We start from the raw sequence: 22,863 nt of genomic DNA on the forward strand, positions 1-22,863 counted from the left end.
AGCATGGTTACAAAGGCGCCATGGACTGTATCAAGATGACTCTAAACATCCACATGATGCCAAGTGCCCAGAAGTTTTCAAATAACCAGATGTTTGATGTTACATAAACAAAAAGATCTGCACGCATCTGGCTGAATTTTTACTTTTCACCCAGATATTGCCTCAGCTGATACTGCTGCAAAATTATCAAGTAACTTTGTTGCCAAGCCCCACAATTTCCAGATTATCTGATTTTTGGCGTGCAAATAGAAAAATATTTCAGTAGATGCTAAATGTTGCCAACTTCTTTGACCATAGTGCTACCAGCCACTCATCTTTCAAATCACTTCCTTTGCTCATTCCTCCAAACAACTTTTTGAAATAAGTCAACCCTTTCTCAACTATGGATAATAGTGTGATCAGTGCTGCGTATCCAATGATTGCTTATTCCATTTCTGGATGACCAAGGAGCTTGCCTTTAACTTCTTTCTTCTTGCTACCTGCTGTTTTCTGAGAGTGAGCAAGAGAAGGGGCAAGAGATGAACTTGAATCAGTGCTACCACTATTTAGTGGTGATGCCAAAAACAAATCAATGGAGAAGAAGGTAGAAAAGGCAGTGAAACCTCATTAATTTGGAGCCCTCTAATATATAATTTGTGATAAATTGGACAGACACCAGTCTACAGGGACCAATCTACGGTCTAACTTTATCAGGGATGAGGCCAAGAGAGGTTTGTTAAGCAAATGAAGAAAAATTTCAAAAAAATTTTTCAAAAAAAAATTCAATTGTCAGTTGAATTTTTCCTTACGAGAACAAACCTTTTTCAAATGTTGGAAGCATTTTTTGAGATATAATCATATTCATTACAAATTTATCTGCTAAAGTAGTTCTCACGAGGACCTTCACTATAGCAATGTTTTATAGAGAGTTTGAATTACAAAATAGATTTTAAGAAATGAAACTGTCATTCTTCAAACCTATTTTGTAATTCAGGACTTTCTCCTTCAGACAATCCTTCTCCTCTGTTCAAATCAGTGAGTTTTAACTGTATTAGTAAAATGGCTTGAGAATTACATTTCTTTATTGTATTCCATCCCCAGTTAACATGACAATTGACAAATACACCATCATTTCATAGAGAAAGTGAGACCCAGAGATGGTGGTGACTTTGAGAAGGTCACACAGCTAATGCTGTCACAAATCTCTGCTGACTTTCAGGGTCACGTCTTGTGATAATATTGCAGACAGCAATTTATCACATCTACCCATCCAATGAGCAATGCAAATATGATTACATATGATCTATTTCCATAAAAATCAAGTTCATTCTCAACTACCTTTGTTACAAGGCAAATAGCATATTTAAGCCATTCCAGCCCTCAGTACTGATTACTAAAAATGACAATAATCACAAAGCCTGACATTTATAAGTGCTTTTACTTTTTCAAAAACACTTTTACAACTATTATCTCTGAAACCAGGAGAGGGAAAAAAAAAACATATATTATCTCTCTCCCACAACGTTAAATAATGATAAATGGGCAATTATGTTAAATTCTTGACTTTTCCCCTCTGATATGAGACATAACACATTCTAAGCCTATTCTCTAAAAGTTACTATTTTATAGAATAAAGAAGCAGTGATCAGGCTGTTTTAAATGTACACACAGTTAGGCTGATGAAATAGATTTTTTTTAATTCCCTAAATACAAGAAATTAAAATAAGGTCAGTCACCAGTTAGCCTCTGCACCAGATCTACAGGTTAGAACTAAAATACTGCTTGGGTTTACCAGTTTCCTAAACCTGGGCTAATAGTGTGGAAACAAATCAGACTCAATCCTTTCTTGATGAACTATAAATGTACAGGCAAGGATCATGGAAATTAGAACTGTGGTTTGGGAATTTTTAACCTGCAAATCACCCTTTTGTGTTAGCGCTTTATTACATTGTGTGTGCAAATGCAGTAATTAGGAGCCAGTGGGTTGTTTCAGCGATAAACCCCCATCACCAGGGGTTTGTGACACAGCCACTGAAAGTCTATTGCTATAAATCACAGCAGAATGGGGATTTTAGCTGCTGAATTACCACATCAACCTCCCTCCTCAGCTGCTTGTCCCTGCAAACTTTCAAATTCTTCTGATGCCTGCACCCACGCTGTTTCATTCCCTTAATCTTGGGTGAAGGGCACCCAGCCTAGCTTTCCCACATAACCTTATTTTACTAGATGCGGTCTGGTCAATGAAACAATCTATATGTGATCTTGACGAGGCATTATAAACTGTACCCCACTTCACCCTAGAAGTGTCCTGGTTTTAGTTCTATCCAGGGATTTAAATCAACTTCCAATGTCCATATTTTCCAAGACAAAAATCAGCATATTTTGTGTGCTTTGGGGAACACTGGAACAGAATGTTTAAATGAAACCATTCGTTTAGAATGGTTTAGAATGCAGTTGACTGCAGTGAGAGTTGCCTTAACTTGTAAGGCATATAGGCAAGTAAGGATGAAGATGGGATATGAACTTAAACTTCCATTAAGTCACAACAAAGAGTTGGACACAACTGAGCAACCAAGCATTATGTGACCCCATGAACTGTAGCCCCCCAGGCTCCTCTGTCCTTAGAATTTTCCAGGCAAAAATACTCGAGCAGATTGCCATTTCCTCTCCAGAGCATCTTTCTAACCTGATCATTATGATTTATAGAGTATTAATAGAGAAATGCAGTTTATTTTCTTCACAAATATATCGGGACTAGAATAAACTAACCAATGGGATACTAGTAAAGAAGTTAGAGAACTTGTTTTAATAAATTCCAAAAATGACTTGCAATTAAAATTAGTTATATCTCCTTTCACATGGGTGCTTTTTAAAGTACTTAAAAAGAGTTTGTTCTCTTAAGAAATTCAAAGATATTCCTCCTATCACAATCTTTTTTTTTTTTTTTTGTCTCATAACCATGTATTTGCTTAGCAAGTCTCCTATTCAGAGATAGTAAAAAGTTGTACTTTAGGACAGTAGATTTCCCAATGCCCTCGGCTTCTCTTTAGTAGTACATGATAAGTGAGGTGATACTGTGTTTCCTATATGCATAAATGAGATCCTCAGCTTTGTGTGTATTTCTTCTTCCATGTTTGTCTACAATTCTCCTCTCCTATGCCACCATCTCTTAACCACTTCTCTTCCACACCCAGAATTGTTTGACATTCTTGGGCCTTGGGTCATGGATGTGAATCTGCCTCTGCCTTTTACCTGCAATAAGATGGACGTTTGATTGGCAGGAGCCATCCCTAAAGGGAGACATTTTGGATATCCAGGGTTAAGCTGGAACCCCAGTGACTCTCTATTGACACTGTTATGTGTGTAGTCAAGAATCATTACAGATGGATGGCACCTCCTGAGTCTTAGAAGAAGTTCCTGTGAGTCACCAAGACTGGTTTGGGATCAAGGCGTAGGGTGAGTATATTACACTCTTCGTTGGTTTGCATGTCTCTATGCTGGTGCTGCCGCCTGGAAGTATGAAGAAACTGACAGTTTTCTTTCCTGATAGTGACTAAGGTTGCTCCTTGAACTTACTCAGGTCTTCCCAAGAGCAAACCCTCACTTTCTTTCAAGTGGCTGCTGCAAACAAGGGACCTTTTTGCCTTAAGAACTGAACCAATCCAGTGACTACCAAAACCATTGATTTTACCAGATGGTGTTAAAGAATAAGTTCTACCACCGGAAAAAAAAAATTGTAATCCAGAAAGAAAATATTTTTTTAAATTAACCCATTTTAATGATTTTTTTTTTTTTTTTTGAAATTGACTACGTGGCCTTAACACAGTTTCTATGATTAGGATGTGGTTATTTGCCTTTGGTGTTATCCTGATAACATGAATGTGTTTCTTATTGACAAATAATGACCAAATGTCCAACACCAGAGCTACAGAAAGAGCAACAGGAATGAAAAGCCGGAAGGTAAGAATGCTGCTATACAGTTGCCAAGAAGAAAGACGCCGCTGCAGTGGCAGAGTTAAACGGTATATGTCTGCTCTTTCTGCCCCACTAAGAGCAAATCATTTGGTTTCCTTTCATTTGGAGAGAAGATTATAGGACTACACTCTCTGAAAGGTAGGACAGCCATGGAAAAGAAATGCGAAAGATTTGAAATGATTGGAAAAGAAACACAAAAGATATGAAATGATTAAAACACATTCGATGAGGGTGGGAATTGAGGTTGGTGGAACAGGGTGGGGGCAGATTTCTTTTACAGAGAACAATTGAAATCTATTCTCTTTTGACTTTCTAGAGAGCGGTAAAACATTTGGCCCTTGGCACATGAGGCAAATCCCTATTGGTCAGAGGTGGCAAAGGGTGGTCCAAGTGCTAGATTCACCTTAAAGCTCAATTTCATCTGGCTTTGAAGCAAATATTTCTCAAAATACAGATCTAAGACAATAGCATCCATTACATTTTTTTTAAAAAAATGAGAGGGAGAGACTGACTCTGCTAGCATGTGCTGTCTAGCACTGCTGCTGGAAATGCAGAGAAGTGGATGAAAGCTGAAAAGAGTGGCGTGTACCCTGGAATGGCAACCAGAATTTAGCTTTCAAATCTGATAGGTAGACCCTATTTGCTGCAATCTATTGGCATGTAAGCTAAGACTGATTATTTTTCTATGGGTCATGGTCAATGGAGGGCTACTGGGAGAAAAGTAGAATGCTGGCACCCATTGGATTAAACTCTCAATGAATATTTTGCCTAGAATCAGGAAAATGAACTAGATGTCTTTCTTCAGAAACACTTATTATGTGAGTTTCTGGTAAAGATCTGTTTTGGTCTGTCTTCTCAGTCTATGCCTCTCTTTCTCAGTATCATGGGGATGAACTAAAGAAAAGACACTTGTATGTAGTGAAACACAACCAAACGTGATAGTTTGAATGTTTAATGGATCTCAAAACAGGGTTTTCAAGGGACTCATATCAATTACGTACCTGGGACATTATCTGTGGCCACGTTTTAAACAAAACTAGCTTCTCCAGAAGCTTCACATCTTTCCTTCATGCCCTTCTCCCTGTCAGGGACAAATTGAGTAAGAAGTCTTCCCAGACCAATTGGGTTATGTCAGATTGTCCACGACCAATAAATTGTTCAGGTTTCTAGTTCTAGAGGGAGAGATTGGACCAAGGCCCAGTTTGGCAAGAATTCATTAGTGAAATTCACAACTTGTAATCAAGGGGTCTATCACTTTGCATTTGAGAGGTTATCATTTGGAAATGACCTGGCTTTATCCAAATATCTCCAAGTGACTTTGGGGGCTGCTTCTCTAGCACAGAAGCCCATCAATAGGTTTCAATCACTAGCATTGTTGGGTCCTTAGTAAAATGGCTCGCAGCTTTCACCTCCTAATGTTATAGGCATGCATTATTGAATTTGCTCTTTGCACTTACATTAAATTATGATCTCATTAGCAAGGAGTTAAATAGGTTTAAGCTACATTTGTGAACTACATGATATAAATACTGTCTCAGAGTGAGAGTCTAGCAGCTAAGCACTGTCTAACTCTGCAAATCATTGTAGCTGCCCCTGTGCAATGAGGGTCACTTGGGTGGCCAGGATCCAGTATTGCCAGCAGTCATGTGTGCCTGCTCTCAGGCTTTCTCCAAGGGTAGAAAGATTAAAATAACTTAAGTCTTCATTCTCCTAGAATCCTGCATCCAGAAACCCCTGTGAAAATAAATAAATCGAGCTTCTTTAAAGGGGCTCCAGAATACTAATGTAGTCTAGGGCATAGCCTCCAACAACATGCCCAGGTAACCTATGGAAAAGAATATCAAGGACTCTGACTATATCCTTTTATCCAATGATGAATCTTCTCTTGGTTGGTCATCAATTAACTTCAACTTAATAGATCAAGTCCTGCCTGGGCAGAGATGTCTGTAACTGCCTTCCTGCCTGTGATTTCCTGAATGATACTAGGAGTTCTCCAGAAAAGGCTAGGGAAACAAGTGAGCAATTTGAAAAGGTGAACTGTCACCATGAAAACCTGAAATATCTTCAGTAGAAAAGCCAGTGATAGATGGCTTTTCTCCCTCCACTGGACTGAAGATAATTTTTAGAAGTTGTTCCAAAAAATCACTAGGTACCAAGAAGCAAATGCAGTAACTTGGAGTGAGCTTTGGATAAATCATAGCATAAGGGGAGGGCTTCCAGCTTAGGCTGTGATAAGTTTCTGTTATCATCATTCAGACATTGTGTTCTTAGAGCAAGTTTGTAATAAATGTTGCAAATACACCATCCTTACTCATATATTTCTTTTACTTCTCCGTAATCTCCTGTCTTTCCCTCCATGACCTACGTATTTACACATATATCTGTCCTTCCTAAGGGCACCATTGAAGGTCTCTTGGTATAATTAATTAAACAGACATTTGCTCTTTAGGTGTCCCTGCTCAGAAAGGAGAAAAGAAGCCACTTAAACAAGAATATATTGCACAGTCTCTCAAATAGATAAACCTTACAACACCCTCGATTCCTATATGTTTCAGGCCTAGAACTATATCCATAGTACAAACCTTGTCTCTCAACCCTTCTAGGAACACCATATGGAGGAATCAACTTGGTCACTAACTCACAAGGCCATTTTTTCTTCTTTTCACTATGGGAAAACAGCACCCTCACATCACTTTCTCCACATTTCTTTCTTTATAAAAAAAGAATCTAACATGGCTCAAATCTACGTAGTTTAGGTATTTCCTGAAATCAAAATTAAAAAATAAATTGGACAGTTCCTTTGAAATCAAAATTTTTAGGTACTTAAAAAAAAATAAGCAGTTTCTACTTTCACAGGAGAAAAAAATTGTTCCTCTTTTCCTAAAACTGTCTGCATATGTAACACTGGCCGGCACTAAGATGACATTGAACTTTGCAATGGCTGGCTCATAGCTCCAAGAAATGAGCTGGGAACCTAGACAACCGCCACCTGGGGCTGGATGCCCTGGATTAATGAGCACAGAGCTTTGTTGTTGATTGTTGCCAGGTGGGGATGGCAGAGATAAGCAGAAATTTGTATCAGCCAGTAATGTTTTCTTCAAAAATAGAACTCATTTTCAAGGCATTATGAATTACATTACTACCCCAATTTCAAAAAAAAAAAAACTGATGCTACTTCATGACTGCTCCCCACACTCAGGAACCATCATTCTGTCTCAGGTCAGTGCTCCCTCCACATACTATTAACTGACTATCTAGGTGACACTTACTATTATCCCCTCCATCTGGTCCATAATCCACATACATTTTTATGCTATAGGTGCAATTTACAGCCTTTCCATAGGAGGAATTTACACCCTTTCCTCCACCCAACCCCCCAGACCATTATTTAAACCAAACAGAACAAAGAGTTGGAGTTTATAAACAGTTACACTTCGCTTCCTTTCCCATTTCTCATGAAGCTTTGTATTTTAATAAGGAAGTTTCCTCCGTCTTAAAGATGTGAAATTCCCTTGATGGAATGTCATGTACCAGTGAGGAAAATATTTGTGGGGGGTGTTCCCAGACCCCCTGAAATTACAAAGCACTCCTGTCCTCTCCCAAGCTCTACGACCTGTGTTTTTGTTTTGTTCTGTTTTGGTTTTGCCTTAAGAGGACTCCACTCAGGAAATACTCACAGCAAGCCCTTCAGAGGGGAGAATGGCTAACTAATTTCCATGATACGAATCTGACCTACTTTGTTTAATTCTTTCCATTCTCTATTGAAGCAAGGACAGTAAATATTTCTGACTTCTAATTCTCTTAGGTACCCGTTAAGGGCCTGCAGTCATGGCTCTGAAACATACCCCTGGAGACATACCACCGCACCACAGCGGTGAAAGGCCCCAGCTGCTGGACCTACCCTTGCTAGGCTGAGAGTTATTTGGAAACTGACGGTCCCTAAAGAAACAATTCATTATGAACATCCAAGTTCTAAGAACAAAAACAATGCGGGCTTGCCACCCCTTTTTTTGTGTGTTCCATTGGTGAAGGTACAGTGCAGAGTTGCATGGATATCAATTTGCCTTCTGGCCTGCCCAATAATTCGCTGTGCAGGCTAGAGCAGATTACTTACCCTTTCTGTGCCTCGATTGCTTTACTTACAGAGGCCATGAATCTACCTTCTTAAAGTGATTATTAAACTTGACCAATAATAATAATTTTATTATGTGTCAAGTGCCAGGCTGGAAAACAAAATGCTAAAAGAGCTTTCTATTCAAATATTTCTTGAGAGAACTATTCTAAGTGGGGAATACAAATATATAAGCTATGGTCTTTCCACTTGAGCAACATAGTCTAGGGGGAAACACAAGGCCTGGGCACAAATAATAAGGCAAGATAGAAGAGGAAGAGGGGGAGAGAAAATATTAGGGTGAGGAGCAAAAATGGCATCAAGAGGAAAGTGACATTTAAAGTGACCAATTGCTCACCTAATTCTACTTTCTTTAAAATACCAAATTGTATGTGTCTGTGTGTATGTGTGTGTGTGTGTGTTTTGGGAGGGGAAAGTCAATACATTTGGTTGATTTGAATTGAGTTTGGCAATACATCCAGTAAGGTACAGTAACAGAGAAAATTATGTGGATAGAAGCAGTTTTTCTCTGCCATCTTGGGAATTTATTCTACCCTGCAGCAACATACAATTGTAGGAGATTTGGCCTTTAAAATACTTTCTTTTCTTGGCAGCTATCCTAACCTTGTTAAGTGGTATTATCTGTGATTTCTGATTACAGCTTTTATGCTGCTTGGCTGTGCTGCTGCTTAAAATGTTTGTTTCTCTTCTTCATTTTTATTTAGAAGTTCCCAAATGCACATTGGTTCCCTGCCAGATTTCATAAACCCTATGATTTTTTTTTTCCAATCAAAGACTAAACTTCTAAGGATATATCATTTGTCAGATTTCCCTGAAGTCCTGGGGCATCAGATGAGGTTTGGATTGTCTAAGGCAGGGTTTCCCAGCCACAGCACTATTGACATCTGGGGCCTTGTGGTGGGGGCGGTCCTGCACACAGTGGGGTGTTTAACAGCATCACTGGCCTCTACCTACTGGATGCCTATATCGCCCCCCTCCCCAGTTGTGACAATGAAAGATCACTCAACATTGCCCAGTGTCTCCTGAAGGGCAAAACAACCCCTAATAGAGAACCATTGCTCTAAGGCAACCTCCACTGTACAGACTATGGTAGTAGAGAGCGGTTACCAACCATTCTGAGGGAGCCACTCCACGGCCTAAGGCAAGGCTAGGCCACTTGTCAGAAAAGCAGGATGCTAGATTGCTGACCTGGATGCCAGATGCTCAGCCTGGATGTTGACAAGAGTGGAGGGTGGCAGCCCAGAATAGGCCCAGCAGAGGAAAAGCCTTCCCTCCTTTAAAACCAGTACTTATTTGTCCCAGGACCCCTTTACACAGTTCAAAGTTATAGGGAACCCCCAAAGATTTTGTTCATATGTATTATGTCTATTAATGCTTACCATATCAGAAATTAAAATGGAACAATTTTTAAATCATGTATTAATAACTCATTTAAAAATAATAAACCCAATGTATATTCACATAAATAGCATGCTTTTTAAAAAATCAGTGAGGAGTGGCATTGTCCTATTTTTGCAAATATCTTTAATATCTGGCTTAATATAAGAGAATAGGATTCTCATATCTACTTCTTCATTCAATGTGTTGTGATATCACATGCCATGTTACCTCCAGGAAACTCCACTGTACATCATGAGATAATAAGAGTGAGAAAGGCAAAGAACACCTTAGTATTAATACCAAAATAGTTTTGACCTCACAGACCCTCTGATGAAAAGATTTCAGGGATCCTCCAGGGGTCTCTGGACCAGTTTGAGAACCACTGCTCTAAACTAACATGCCCCACTTTTATCAACCCTAGCTTACTTAAGTGTTGATAATTATTTTTAAACCTAGGATCTCTAGGGAGAGATCTCTATTTGGACCTTAGTGTGAGTGCCTTTAATCAGACTGCTCTGTTCCTGAGATCTAGTAAGAGCAGCCATAACTAAAGAAATTGAAGTCATTTGAAGAATACAGTAGCTTGAAGGAGGTCAGGGCCTGGTAAGGGCTTAGTCAGAGAGCAGCATGAAGACACTGGGCCCTTTGCAGTAAGAAAAGAGGAAGCATGAAAAGGAAGGAAAAAATGCATTATACTTTTTCCTATGGTCCTGAAGGAATCAGTGACGTATCTGTTATTGAAAAACATCTCCCCTGCAATCTGAGCCAAGTGTTATAATCCTGAGCCTGGATGCCAAAATGTAGTTTAAGGCATAGCACTGAGGGAGAGGTGGTGGTGATAGAGGAAAAGATTATAGGAGAAAGGAGAGAGGAGGAGACTAGACAGTGGAGACCAGGGGAGAAGGCAATTCCAACACTCATCTCATGGCCATAGACGGCCTGTCTGTTCTTTAAGAAAAAAAGTCTAAGATGACTGTCACAGCTAATAATATGCTAAAGAGGCTCGCATTTTTATTTAAATAACTTTTGTTTCTTTGCGTTCCAAGCAACTCTGGCCAGCACTTGAGAAGCCTAAGCTTCTGAGCATTGATTGCAGGAACTTGTTTCAAATATAAAAGGACCTCAATTTCCTGGTGATATACAAAAGATAGATATTCTGGCTGCCAAGTTCAGTACTAACCAAGAAAGTGTCACCTCCCTGACACTAAAGGTTTATAGTTTTACAAATCCTAAGTACTCTGAAATTGCCTATTATTCTTACATGATGATCTGTTTCTCAGAATATCTCGAGATGGACCTTCTGCTCTCAACAGCAAAGAGGAAAAGAAAGGAAACAGGCTTTGGGGATGGTCTGATAGAGAACAGATCTCTGTGACAACAGAAGTCTTGTCAACGATTGGGATATGTTGATGGGTCCATGTTACCCAAAATAAACTCAGAAATTCTATGGAATGTTCATAGTTACACAAATATACCTGTTTCCTCCTTGAAAATTGGTAGCATTCAGAAAAACAGGTACTAGTACTGGCAATATTGTTCACATGAGTCTGAACACACAGTAGTTCATAGCCTCATAATACAAATATGCCACCCCCTCTCTATAATGCATTTTAAATCTAAAGTTATTAGAGATCCTTTAAGATTCATTAGGTCTAGAAAGAAAACTGTAGAAGTCATTATTCCCATTTTACAGCTGAAGAAATTTCCGAGAGAAAAAAATCATTACCCTAGGACCAGTAGGGTTTCCTGCATTTATGCACTGGCTCTCAAGTTTCATTTGACTGTAACAGCTTATCTAAACTTCCTCTACAGCACTGCCATAGAGGCGGAGTCAGTTTGCCATTTCAGGTCATGCCATATTAATAATCCATTTTAAAACAATCTAGTTCACCTTCTGGTGACCTGAGTTGGCCATAGACGTACAACCATATCAGAGAGACAGCCAATCAGTAATTCAAAAACAATCCCTAGACCAGATCTCACACTGTTGAAAGTATTCTTATCCAGAACTCAGAAGTCCACATTATACTGTTAATATTAAGACCAGTATGGCATAAGAATTCAGTCTGGGGAGACATGTATGTAGTACAGTTTGTTGGAAGATCATTTTCAGCTGGACAGCAGATTTGTGTAATAAAGGACAACTAATCAGAAGGCGTGCTAGTCACATAGAATCTATCTTCTATTCTGCTGGAATTCATCCTTTTGTCTCCACATATGGAAATACCTCCCCTTCTGGCCCCGTTCCCTTCCCCACTCCACCATAAAACTTGCTTTCTGTCTGGAAGTACAACAAGACACCCGGTTAGATCAAACCTAACACACCTCCATCACAAAGCTACTGCAAGCTGCCGCCGACGATTGTCACTGAGGGGAAACCCTCCTCACCCCACACCGCCTATCTGAGGAGTGCCTTTTTTCTATCCTCATTATTTAACAGTGTGTGCCGATTACTCAAAGCGATATGGGCAGGCCCTGGTAAATATAGCGTTGCTGTAGTGTTAATTTTTATAAGGTAATGCTCAGGTTGCCTGCAGTGTCTAAAATTACTCTGTGGCCAGGGCCCCCTGCTTTATCGCTTTCTATAGTTTTAAAGTAGTTTGAAGCTTGAATAACATAAAATAACATAATATAATGTTATTTATGTTATTTCCCACGTGAAGAACGCCTGTAAACCTTGCAGTATTGAAACTCAGTGAACAAGGCATCTTAGACAAGCTGAAAAACAAATGGTGGTACGATAAGGGGGAGTGTGGAGCCAAGGACTCCGGGAGTAAGGTCAGTCGCTGAAGGTCTTTTTGTACTGATTAGCAATCACATTTTGAACCACTGTTTATTTTCTACCCTAAAACGGCTTTCCTTCCCAACACACACTCCCTGACACAGTGGGACCCCTTTATAACACCAGCGCTGAAAGTTTAAGGCAAACACCAGCCTTAGAGGCCTGCCACGTGACATCACTCATGGACTCCCAGCAAGCTATTGTGATCAGGGAATTCAATCTGGCCCAACACATTCCCAAAGAAGTACAATCATGAGCTGTGTTATAAGGGGGTTTTACTGTATTTCACATTTCGAGAGTTTGAAGAGAAAAACAGAACAACAACCAAAAAAAAAAAAATTCATCCAGTTGTGACAGTACTTTTTCTTAACCTCTTTACAGTTTCAGAGACTTTGTAGTTGCTAATGCCTTTGGTTATGACTATATTATGTTGAGCCCACCTGAAAACAGTCAAAGAATTAAATAACAAAGACTGGCTTCTGTAAGCACAATGAGTAGCCTCCTCTCAGCTGCTGTCGTATTGAGTTCAGCATCTATTTGGATCTCGAATTTCATTAAGTCTGTCACACTTCTCTCTTCCAAAGGTGTTATTTGAATCTCTGTACGTAATACTTCTAAAATTCAGTCGCATGCTCCTTAAGGGTATACATTCTCAGGATAACATCACATTGATAAGCATGAAACACTCTTCCCCGCCTCCTTCCTGCCCCCCTAAGAAAATTCTTTTTGAGTTTCAATTTTTGCCTTTCCTTTTTTCGAACTAATATTGTGGTATCAGTTAATTCATTTCATGAAATGCCACTCATTTTCCTTGTGCAGTGAACCATTTTGCTACTGGTTTTCTACATCCCACAACAGGGAATTTTATGAAACAAACTGGAGGAACTTGAAACTTTGTTGCTACAACTTACATAAGTCATGCAAAGGACACTTTTCCCCCATCAAAAATCACATACATATACAAATCTAATGGGAGAGGGCAAGTTACCAGAAATTGATCCATTTCCTAATGGACTGTGGAATATCCCTGCAGATAGTTTCACCAGCCTCCTTAAGGAGGCGATCCATCATTTCATAAGTCACAGAGATTCTTATCACTTGTCTAGCTGTCATTCATCTTAGAAGAGAGACTCTTTGCAAGGTTGTTATAGAGATGAGGCATGTCCATACCCCTCTTCCCAACAATGCGATTCAATTTCAATTGGCCTTTTTGTTGAAGTAAACAAGTACAGGACTGGCGCTTATGAAAATCGAATCAGAACATGGCCAAATTATCTTTATATTTAATTCTTTACATGATACTAGGACCAGCTGAGCTCCAGAGTGTTGAGTGTCAGCCATAGCCATCATCTGCTAACTGTGCTATCATTTGAATGAGATACTCTATTCACTGGCTTAACAATGTGGGTATTCCCTTTTATTGTATTCAGCAGCAAAATGGTTACATTCCCTCTAAAAAGACTACAAAATGCTATTTTATTTTATTTTTGTCAAAGAAAGGCTCCTGGCCCTTGCTGTGTCCTACCTCAAGGTAGGGCTCGAGGCACCAACTTTTTTCTTTCCATTGTTCAGCAGTTCAGTATCTGCTTTTTCATACAGGCAGATAGCTTAGTCAGATTTGCATAGTTTGACCTGAAAGTCACTGACCGGCTTCCTTGATTTCCCCCCACCCCCCTTTCCATTTTAAATAGAGATCAGATAAGTGTAGGGGTTTTTTTGTTTTTGTTTTTTTCTGTTTATTCTCTACATTCCCTGGAGTAAAAGCTAAAAATGAGCTGGATTTTTTTTCAATCATCAGCCTCCTGGAAAAGTTTTCTGATTTGTATGGAGCCAATTCAGGACCCATTGGGTCCTCCTGAGTGTTTCCTTAAACTCCCAGGAAGCGGGAACAGAGTCAATTCATTGTGCTGTGCCCTTGTCTCCACAGCACAGAGATTTGCTCCCCTGAGGATGAGACCTTAGCAACCAGCCCCCACAGGGAGCAATTTCTTTCTCAACCACTGGGTGAAAAGAGCGAGCTAATCCTTTTTAAACAAACCCTTGTGAAGTAATTCCCCCCAATATGAATATCAGGAACCGCTAACATACTCACCTGCTATCTTAAAAACTAGTTGTTGACACAGGAAGAACAAGGGAGAAAGGGGTGTTGCGGGGCAGAGAGGGGAAAGAGTGCTTCAAGTTCCCAAATGAAAAGTGTTACATTAATAGAGATTATGTCACTGCTCAACTCTGGCAAACGGTGTTTATGCAAGCTGGCAGAGGACTAAATTGTGCTTGTGTTTACACTTCTGCTCCCATGGCCGAATGTTGTTTTATTTAGTTGTTGACACCATCTTGAGGTACTAAAGGATTTAAGGAGTCCAAATAAAAGAATATTTAGGTGAGGATCACAGCTGTCAACAGAAGCACAGTCTGCTGTCTTACTGGCCATTGTGAAACATCCACCAGTTGCCAGAGCTGAGTCATAACATTTACATCAATGTCTAGTTATTTTACGACTTAGAACTATTGTATACTGTTGCAATGTATTATAATGTTCCATTGTCTTTGTTTTCCTCAAGAACTAATCGCCTTGTTCATTTCTCTTAGGACAAGACCAGCGCTCTGAGCCTGAGCAATGTGGCAGGCGTTTTCTATATACTTGTCGGAGGTCTGGGGCTGGCCATGATGGTGGCTTTGATAGAATTCTGTTACAAATCGCGGGCAGAGTCCAAACGCATGAAACTCACAAAGAACACCCAAAACTTTAAGCCTGCTCCTGCCACCAACACTCAAAATTACGCTACATACAGAGAAGGCTACAACGTGTATGGAACAGAGAGTGTTAAGATCTAGGGGTACGGTTAAGGTCTAGTACACTAATCAGCTTACGTTACTGTACGTTAATCTCTTTTATTTTTCTCTTTGTTTTTTGGTCTGGTTTATTGTTTCAAGAATTGTCTATTCTTTGCAACCATTTAATTCTTTGAAAACAACAGTTGTGCTTTCTTGTCAGACAGTAGAGCTTTTCTAATAGCATCCTTGTAATTAAATTGTGGTCTGCAACCTAAGAGGAAAAACAGTTCTCTAGAGCAGCACTGTTCAATGGGAATATTTACAAGCCACATTTGTGAACCAGATGTGTAATTTAAGTGCTCTGGTAGCTATTTTCAAAAGTAACACAAGTAATGGTAGACATATGGTATTTTGCATTTGTCAAAACCTATAGAATATACAACATCGAGAGTTAACCCTTAATGTAAACTATGGACCCTGGGGGATAATGATGTGTCAATATAAGTTCATTAATTGTGACAAATGTACCACTTTAATATTGATAATGGAAGACAACAAGTGGAAACAGAGACTATGTGAACTCTCTGTACTTTCCACTTAATTTTACTGTGAACCTAAAGCTATTCTAAAAAATAAATTTTATTAAGTAAAAAAAAAATTTTTAAGTAACACAAGCAAAATTAATGATATATTTTTTAACTCAGTATATCTGAAATATTAGCATTTCAACTTGTTACCAATGTAAAAAATGAATGAGGTATTTTACATTCTTTTTTCATACTAAGTCTTAGAAATCAGGGGTGTGTTTCACATACATACTTATGGCATGTCTCAACTCTCACATTAGCCACATATCAAGTGTTCAGTAGTAACCTGTGGCTGGTGACTGCCACGTTGGACAGTGCAGCTATAGAGAAAGCAGCTCTCTGGAACTGATGTTAAAATGAAAATGGAAATGGGGAGCTGCCCCCTTGAGAAAGGCAGTGCTTCTATAGGGGTGTGGTGATTCACTTAAGTGTAAACCTAAGACAATTGCTTTAATCTGTGAGTTCCTTTGTTGTCCCTTTCTTGGAACTGATGTTCATTCAGGTAAGTGTCTCCCAGAGGACAGTCTAGGACCCCTGCTCCTGGCTGTTCCCAAACTCATACGTTAATGAGCCTGATTGATGCCACCTTGACTCTGGCAGCTACAGCCAAAACTCACTAATAACTCAGACATGTTCAAAGGCAAGCTTGAGTTAGGATAACATCTCCATCTCAGAAGTGTTTACAAGAATATGTTTAGTTACCTTCAAGTGCATCTGTCATCAGTAACATACCTATCGAAAGTGGAAATGAACAATTAGCAACTTCATAGCTCTTATTGTAGGTGGGAGAATTTTTACTTCATGAGTTAATGTCTATGAGCTTCAATTTCTAAATGCATTTGTGCTTTTGACCTCCACATATTTCATGGTGTGGATCTCAATTCAGCCAAGGTTTAAATATTTCCTCCAAATAAATCACTTGTCCTCACCACAGATGGCATTCTTTTGTTTGACGAAGTTGCTAGTTGTTCTTTCCTGCTGCAGACCTCCTGTCACAACATATTCAGTATACGACTAACCCACTAACAAAGTGCTCCCATTGCATTGCTGAATGGATCAAAGATGGATTCATCTGGAATTAGCATTGTTTGCATGCAAGCATTTCATGTTCCAGTGTGCTTAAAATATTTTACTCTTGAGTAGGTTATATAGGCCCATTAGAACTGGGGGCATGTTATTTGCTTCCTCATAGGATAGTACCCAAGTGATTTCAACCTAGGTGAATTATCCCAAATTCAAAGATACTGGCATCCAAAGAAAAGAATACACCTGAAATCTGCATATCAGTTTTCCAAGTGCTCTCACTCTATTGCCGCAGTTGTGGTAATGGGGCAGAAAACACTGGCTTGGCCAACGTTCGGAGTTTTTCCATAAAACCTGAACAAACTTTTTGGTCAAGCCAATATTTTCTCTTTTAGGAAACTAAGCACTGGCCCTACCAAATGACTTGCTAAAGGCAAGACAACTGAGTAGTGGCAGTTCTCAGACTAGAACCCAGCTCTTTGTCCTCTTATAACTGTATCCTTCACTAAACCATGTGACCACCCTCCACTCATGGCCTGGTGGTCTCCAGAAATCTTGAAACCCCAATGGGATCCTGTCACATGAAGAGCAGATCCTAAGTCTATGTCTTACTTCTTTACAAAAGTGTCTTCGGGGACTTCACCTAGCCTCCACTAGCCCTCCTTCTGATGTACTTGATGCAAGGGTATATGTTCAATCATTCCTACTTCCGCAAAAGGAAGCTTTCAGGAGCAGGGCTTAGGATCACACAGCCTCCAGATCCTCTTTATTATCAGCCATTCTATCTGAGTCTCTTGTTTAAGTCCCAGAGCAGTGCTTACCGACTGACAGTGTGCAGCAGGTCTGGGGTGGGGCCTGAGGTTCTACCCTGCTCACAAGCTCACAGGTCATATTGATGCTGCTGGTCCAGGGAGTAGTAAGGTTCTAGAGAAAGTTGTCTCAGAGCCTATCACTTAAGGAAGGAAGCGGGGATGGTGAGTGAGAAAGAGAGAGAGAAAGTGGGATCAGCAAACCTTTGGGCAGGGTGCTGCAGTCTTCCAGTGGAGGCCCAGAACACTCAACCCAGGGGGTGGGGAGAGCACAAGAAATGAACTTCCCGCAACTTCTGGTGCAGTGGCTTTCCTTTAGTCATCTTTGCTGACCCATTTTGTGAAGCAAGATTCAGGATAACTGAGGCAAAAATCACATTTGAATAGACAATGATGCCAACACAGTTACAGCCCAGTTAGCTGGCACTGTGGCAGTCATCCCTAGGATGAAAAGAAAACCTGGGGAGAGACTCTGCAAACAAATGTGTCCTCCAAGTCTGTGAAGTCCCTAGACAAAAAGGAAAAGCCCCAGAGGATACCAGGGAAAAAACCTGACATGTGTCAGTCAAAACACAAAGGAGGCTGAACAGGAAATAGAAACCTCTCAGCTGTCCTCAGCCCGTTTGGTGATGTGACATCATGGGGATGTCGGTCTTCATTCATTCATCTTTTATTTCCCAAGAAGTTCTAGAATATCTCACAGGGACTTCTAATTTCTTACCTAGTTATTATGGTTTCCAGTTCTTAGAGTTGGCCTAGATCTGTCAGGGTCTATTCAGGGTCACAGAGATGGAGAAGCACCCTGAGATTTTACTTATATTGCTGATTATCAGAGCCAGCCTTGGGAGTTTATGGTACCAGTCAAATGATTCAAGAGCATATCAACTGCAAGAATATGATCCAGGTGAAATCTGGTTAGTAAAAAGGCATCCTTGAAAGAGGAGGGACTCATCTCTCATTTGCTATGGCTGAAAGTAGAGTCGGGGTTATTGGACTCATTGTGGGAACCCATGCCTCAGACCCAGCCCTGGATCGGGAGCAGATGACCCCTTGACGACCTACTGTCTGGGTTACTGATCACCCACTGGAAGAGGGGCCTGAAGCATGCCTGAGCAGGTGAACAGCCATGAAGCATTCCAGACTCACTGCACCCTACGGGGTGACTCTGCTCACTATTTTAAGAATTCTTTCCAATTTCTTCATTGCTGCTCAGAATTACTTCTGGCTTCTTTGGTTTCTTCAATATATTTGAAATCCTTCTCATTTTCAAGAGCTCAAAATGCCTGGGGATGAGGAAAAAGATTTCTTTTTTCCTCTAATACAGTTCTATTTAGTCTTCCTAGAGAATAACAACTTTGTTCATGCTGCCCATTTTGAAGGAATCTGTTTTCCTTCTGCAGCTATAGACATTCTTGCTGGGGAAGCGTTCCTGCCTTAGAGAGCTCATCTTATGTTAAGTGGTGATGTTCTTTGTCCCCAGAGGACTTTTCCTTCTGTGATAATATTGGGTTGGCCAAAAAGTTTATTCAGGTTTTTCCATTAACATCATACAGAAAAACCCGAACGACCTTTTTGGCCAACCCAATATTTCATCTACCTATGTTTAAAAACAGGAAACAGAGGCACTGAGAGATTATGTGACTTTCCCAAAGTTATGCACCTGGGAAGTGACATCCCATGGCCAATAGGAAGGTCAGAAGGGACATTGACCTTTATGCCATAGATATAAACTTTCTCCAAATGTCTGAAATAGATATGATTCTGGACCATAGGGATTCCAAGGAAGTGGTTTACCTGCTTTCATGTTAGTCTTATTCTGCTTCTTTGGGTATTTTGGCCTTCAGGTGCATCTTTGACTTTATTTTTACAGATAATTTTATTCTAGGGCCAGTGGTAGACAGTGATCATGTCATTCTTTTGGGATAAAATTCAGAGTTACATCAGGAGAAAAAGAAGGACCCCATTAGTATGGACAGAAAGGATAGAGAAGATGGGTATGAACTTGAAGAGGAGGCAGGAATGTGGCCTTAAGTTTCCAGGGTTGGGGACAAATGAAGCCCCTGCATTTTTGGAGGCATTTTAGTTAATGCCTCCAAAAAAGAGGGCAGCAACAGCATCTCCATCAGCCCCATGATATCAGGGCAAAGACTCCATGGAGGCAAGCTCCTTTGTGGATATCACTAGGGTTCTGCCTTCTTCCTGGAATGTGCTATCTCTTCAAAGTCCATGTGCTATTTTCTGACTTCAGTAACTAAGGTTGTAGATATCAAGAGAAAGAAGCTGTCACCTTTCTGGCAATGAGCAGCAAATTTTCTTCTCATGATCAAATGGATTTCAATTGAGCCAGCCATAGAAGACTACTCACAGTCTGTCCTAGGCAAACAGTCCCCTGTCACAGATTCTGCGATCAGAATTCACTCTGCAATGTCATTGTCCTGACACTGTCATTGTCCTATATTGAAATGCCACTAAGGCCTTCTAGTATACCCACATCCTAAGTGATGAACGTTTTGAATTAGACTTCATGCAATGCCCATGTATTCCTTAGTACAATGCATAGTAAAAAAAAAAAAAAAAAAAATGAACCGAATTTTAACCTATTGCAAAGTACTTGCTTCCAGGGAAAGAATTGAAACAAACCTGTTGCCTAAAGGCAGTCAAACAAGGTGCAGCCTCAGAGATGCCAGTTTGAAAAAACAGCTGTGGTTTTGGTCCAAGATAGACTGAGCTATAGCACACTTAGATTGCCAATAGAAAGCCCATTCAAACTGACATTCCCCCCTTTACTTTTCAGATCCCTTCCCACTGGAGGCAAGTGATGAGAGGAATCACCGAAAACGTGGCTGCTTCAAGGATCCTGAGCCAGATTCCACTCTCCTTGGTGTCGGGCATGACACGAATATTGCTGATGGTGCAATGACCTTTCAATAGGAAAAACTGATTTTTTTTTCCTTCAGTGCCTTATGGAATACTCTGAGACTCGCGACAATGCAAACCATCATTGAAATCTTTTCGCTTTGCTTGAAAAAAATTAAAATAAAATCAACAAAAAAATGGACATGCAAGATTCCAGTATGCGAAAACAAATGTTATTTTACAAAGTGTCAATTCAACAAAAGCCATTCTTTGATACCACTGCACAGTATACAAACACCATGTTCTTTAACACACATACACACAGACAAATTTCAAATTCCAATTCTGCGAACAGGCCCATCTCAGCTAAAATAATTAATTCGTCCTGGTTTAAAGAAAAAAAAATCTGACCTCCCTGTCTGGGAGGAGACTGGCATTTCTTCTAGGATCTGCTGACAAGATGTTTTTGGTATTTCCTGTTGGTGATGATGTTCTGTGCATCCTATTTCCTTTCAACATTGCTGAAATGTGTATATCTTTAGAATGTAAATGCAACACTTCAGAAAATTCAAACACTTTGGAAAAGGGACTAAATGGTGACTTCTGTGTTTTGAAATGGTTTTGTGAAAATGCGCTGCCAATTTCCCACTCGGTTAAGGGATGAACAGAACTTTCTGAAACTGACTTGTGTGTAGCAAGGGACGGGCACTCTTAGGCATACCTCTCGGTGCTTTCCTACAAACGGATCCCGGGGCTTTCCGAGAAGCCTGGAATTTCAGCTCACAGATGTGTTTTTCTTGCTTCCGTGTGCATCTAAAGTCAAGATAGCTGAGTATTTAGCATTGAGGTGAGGGAAATGCGGCCTACACTCCCAAATGCGTTTAGAATATCTTTCTCAGAAACAACACTGTGTTTAGCTCCGCTTTCTCTGCTAAGTATGCCTTTCAAATGTACACCATGGAGACAGGACCGCGTTGCAAGGCGGGCCAGTGGGTTCAGACCACAGTTCTCATCTGACTTTCACTCTTGCTAGGTCTGTCTTACCAGCTGTTGCCTGTGATTGCCTGTGGCTCTCCGTCAGACTGCATGTGTCCTTTCCTAGTTCGCCAAGACTAAGATGCATTCCCAACCTACTGCTAAATCAAGGGCCTCAGTGTCACTCCCAGGTCCTTGCTTGGAGCAGTCTCTCTACTGACTCCGAAGATCGCACCACTGCTACACGGGCTATCAAGTAACTAACTGCGTACCTGCCATCGGCATCATCAGAACAGTCAGAGAAAATAGTCTCCACTCACTAATTACCTCCTATATAACGACGTAGGCTTTCTGTAGTTCAGTAGTCTGCTTTCATCAGCGACGTGCACTGGGAAGTTTCCAGGCTGTAAAAACTGGGAGCTCGAATTCATCTCCCCAAGTGTGACCCTTAGATGCTTTAGTTGACTCGCTGCACATTTGCTCTTGTCTTCAGAAAAGAAAGGTACAAGTCTGGTTTCCAATGAAACATTTCCGGAAAAGTGTAATATAAACTTTCATTCCAAAAACTGTGTCAGAAATGAATGACTCACCTGTCAAATTTTCAATGGTATTGAACAAAACACACAGGAAAAAAAAAACAAGAAAGCTGTTGTGTTTTTGTTTTCACAAAACTGTGATTTTTTTTTTCCAACTTCTGAATGCTATGATGTCCCAGCGCGGGAAGCTAATGCTGTGCCAATATACGAGGTTGTATAAAACCAACCAACCTACACACAAACTTCTCATAGGCACTGGATAAAGAGAAGTGGATGTTTGTTGACTCAAATCAGTTTTTCAGAGAGGAAATTTCACTGGGAATGAAGAGGCGGGTAAATTGGTTTGTTATTTTTTAAAAACGTGCATGTTTAAAAAAAAAAAAACATTGATTGCTTCAAATTTCTGCTACTAACTTCAAGCTACAGGAGTTTGGCGGTAGTCACTTGAAGATTTTTTTCCAATTATTTTCTTTTTGTTGTTAAAGCTGTACTTCAGTGAACAGAAACATTGCCAAGCAAACTAATGGCTGTAAAAGCATAAATTGCATGTGTGGGAATAAATTACGGAGCCTCACTGCCATGAGGTATTGTACAAAGTTTTAATACATTTTGTAAATAAAATTGTAAAGAAAGAATTCTGTTTCTGGGCTTTGACTGTTCAAATTTTATTGGGATGCAGGTGCCAAGAGGTTATTATTCACCAATTGACTTCCCACCAGAAGTTTCACCAGTGATGTTTGGTCACCTTACTGGTGATCTTCACCAACTATTATGCCTCTCCCCACCCCAACTGCAACTGCAGTCAGGTTCCAACTCCTAATCTAAATGGAATGGGCCATGAAGACCCTTGATTAGGTCTGCCAGGATCACCACCAGTGAGGTGGCATCAACAAACAGCAAGAAGCAGGACTTCAGTTCATATGTTAAGGAGGAAAAGTTTGACTTCAAGACCTTCGTTCTTACTCATCATCTCCTCTACCCTCAGGGACCCTCTCCTCAGACATCTGCCTTGACCCTAACCCCAATCCTCCATCCTCTCATTGCCAGATCTGGC

The 22,863-nt window shown here is 40.2% G+C and overlaps 1 protein-coding gene across 6 annotated transcripts in view; it reads left to right on the top strand.

Moving 5' to 3' along the window:
- Positions 1-21,918, top strand: part of GRIA3 (glutamate ionotropic receptor AMPA type subunit 3) — a 308,559-nt gene extending 286,641 nt beyond the window's left edge. For 3 of the 6 annotated variants that reach the window (XM_061409407.1, XM_061409408.1, XM_061409405.1), the window contains 3 exons: positions 12,130-12,244; positions 14,838-15,085; positions 20,237-21,918. In XM_061409407.1, coding sequence (XP_061265391.1) covers positions 12,130-12,244; positions 14,838-15,083 — 361 coding nt within the window. In that variant the 3' untranslated portion in view covers positions 15,084-15,085; positions 20,237-21,918. Of the gene's footprint in view, positions 1-12,129; positions 12,245-14,837; positions 15,097-20,236 lie in introns of those variants that run through there. The other 3 variants (XM_061409409.1, XM_061409406.1, XM_061409411.1) reach the window with 3 other exon arrangements.
- The last annotated feature ends 945 nt before the right edge of the window (positions 21,919-22,863 follow it).

Source organism: Bos javanicus, chromosome X (assembly GCF_032452875.1).
Source record: "Bos javanicus breed banteng chromosome X, ARS-OSU_banteng_1.0, whole genome shotgun sequence".
NCBI classification, from domain to species: Eukaryota; Metazoa; Chordata; class Mammalia; order Artiodactyla; family Bovidae; genus Bos; species Bos javanicus.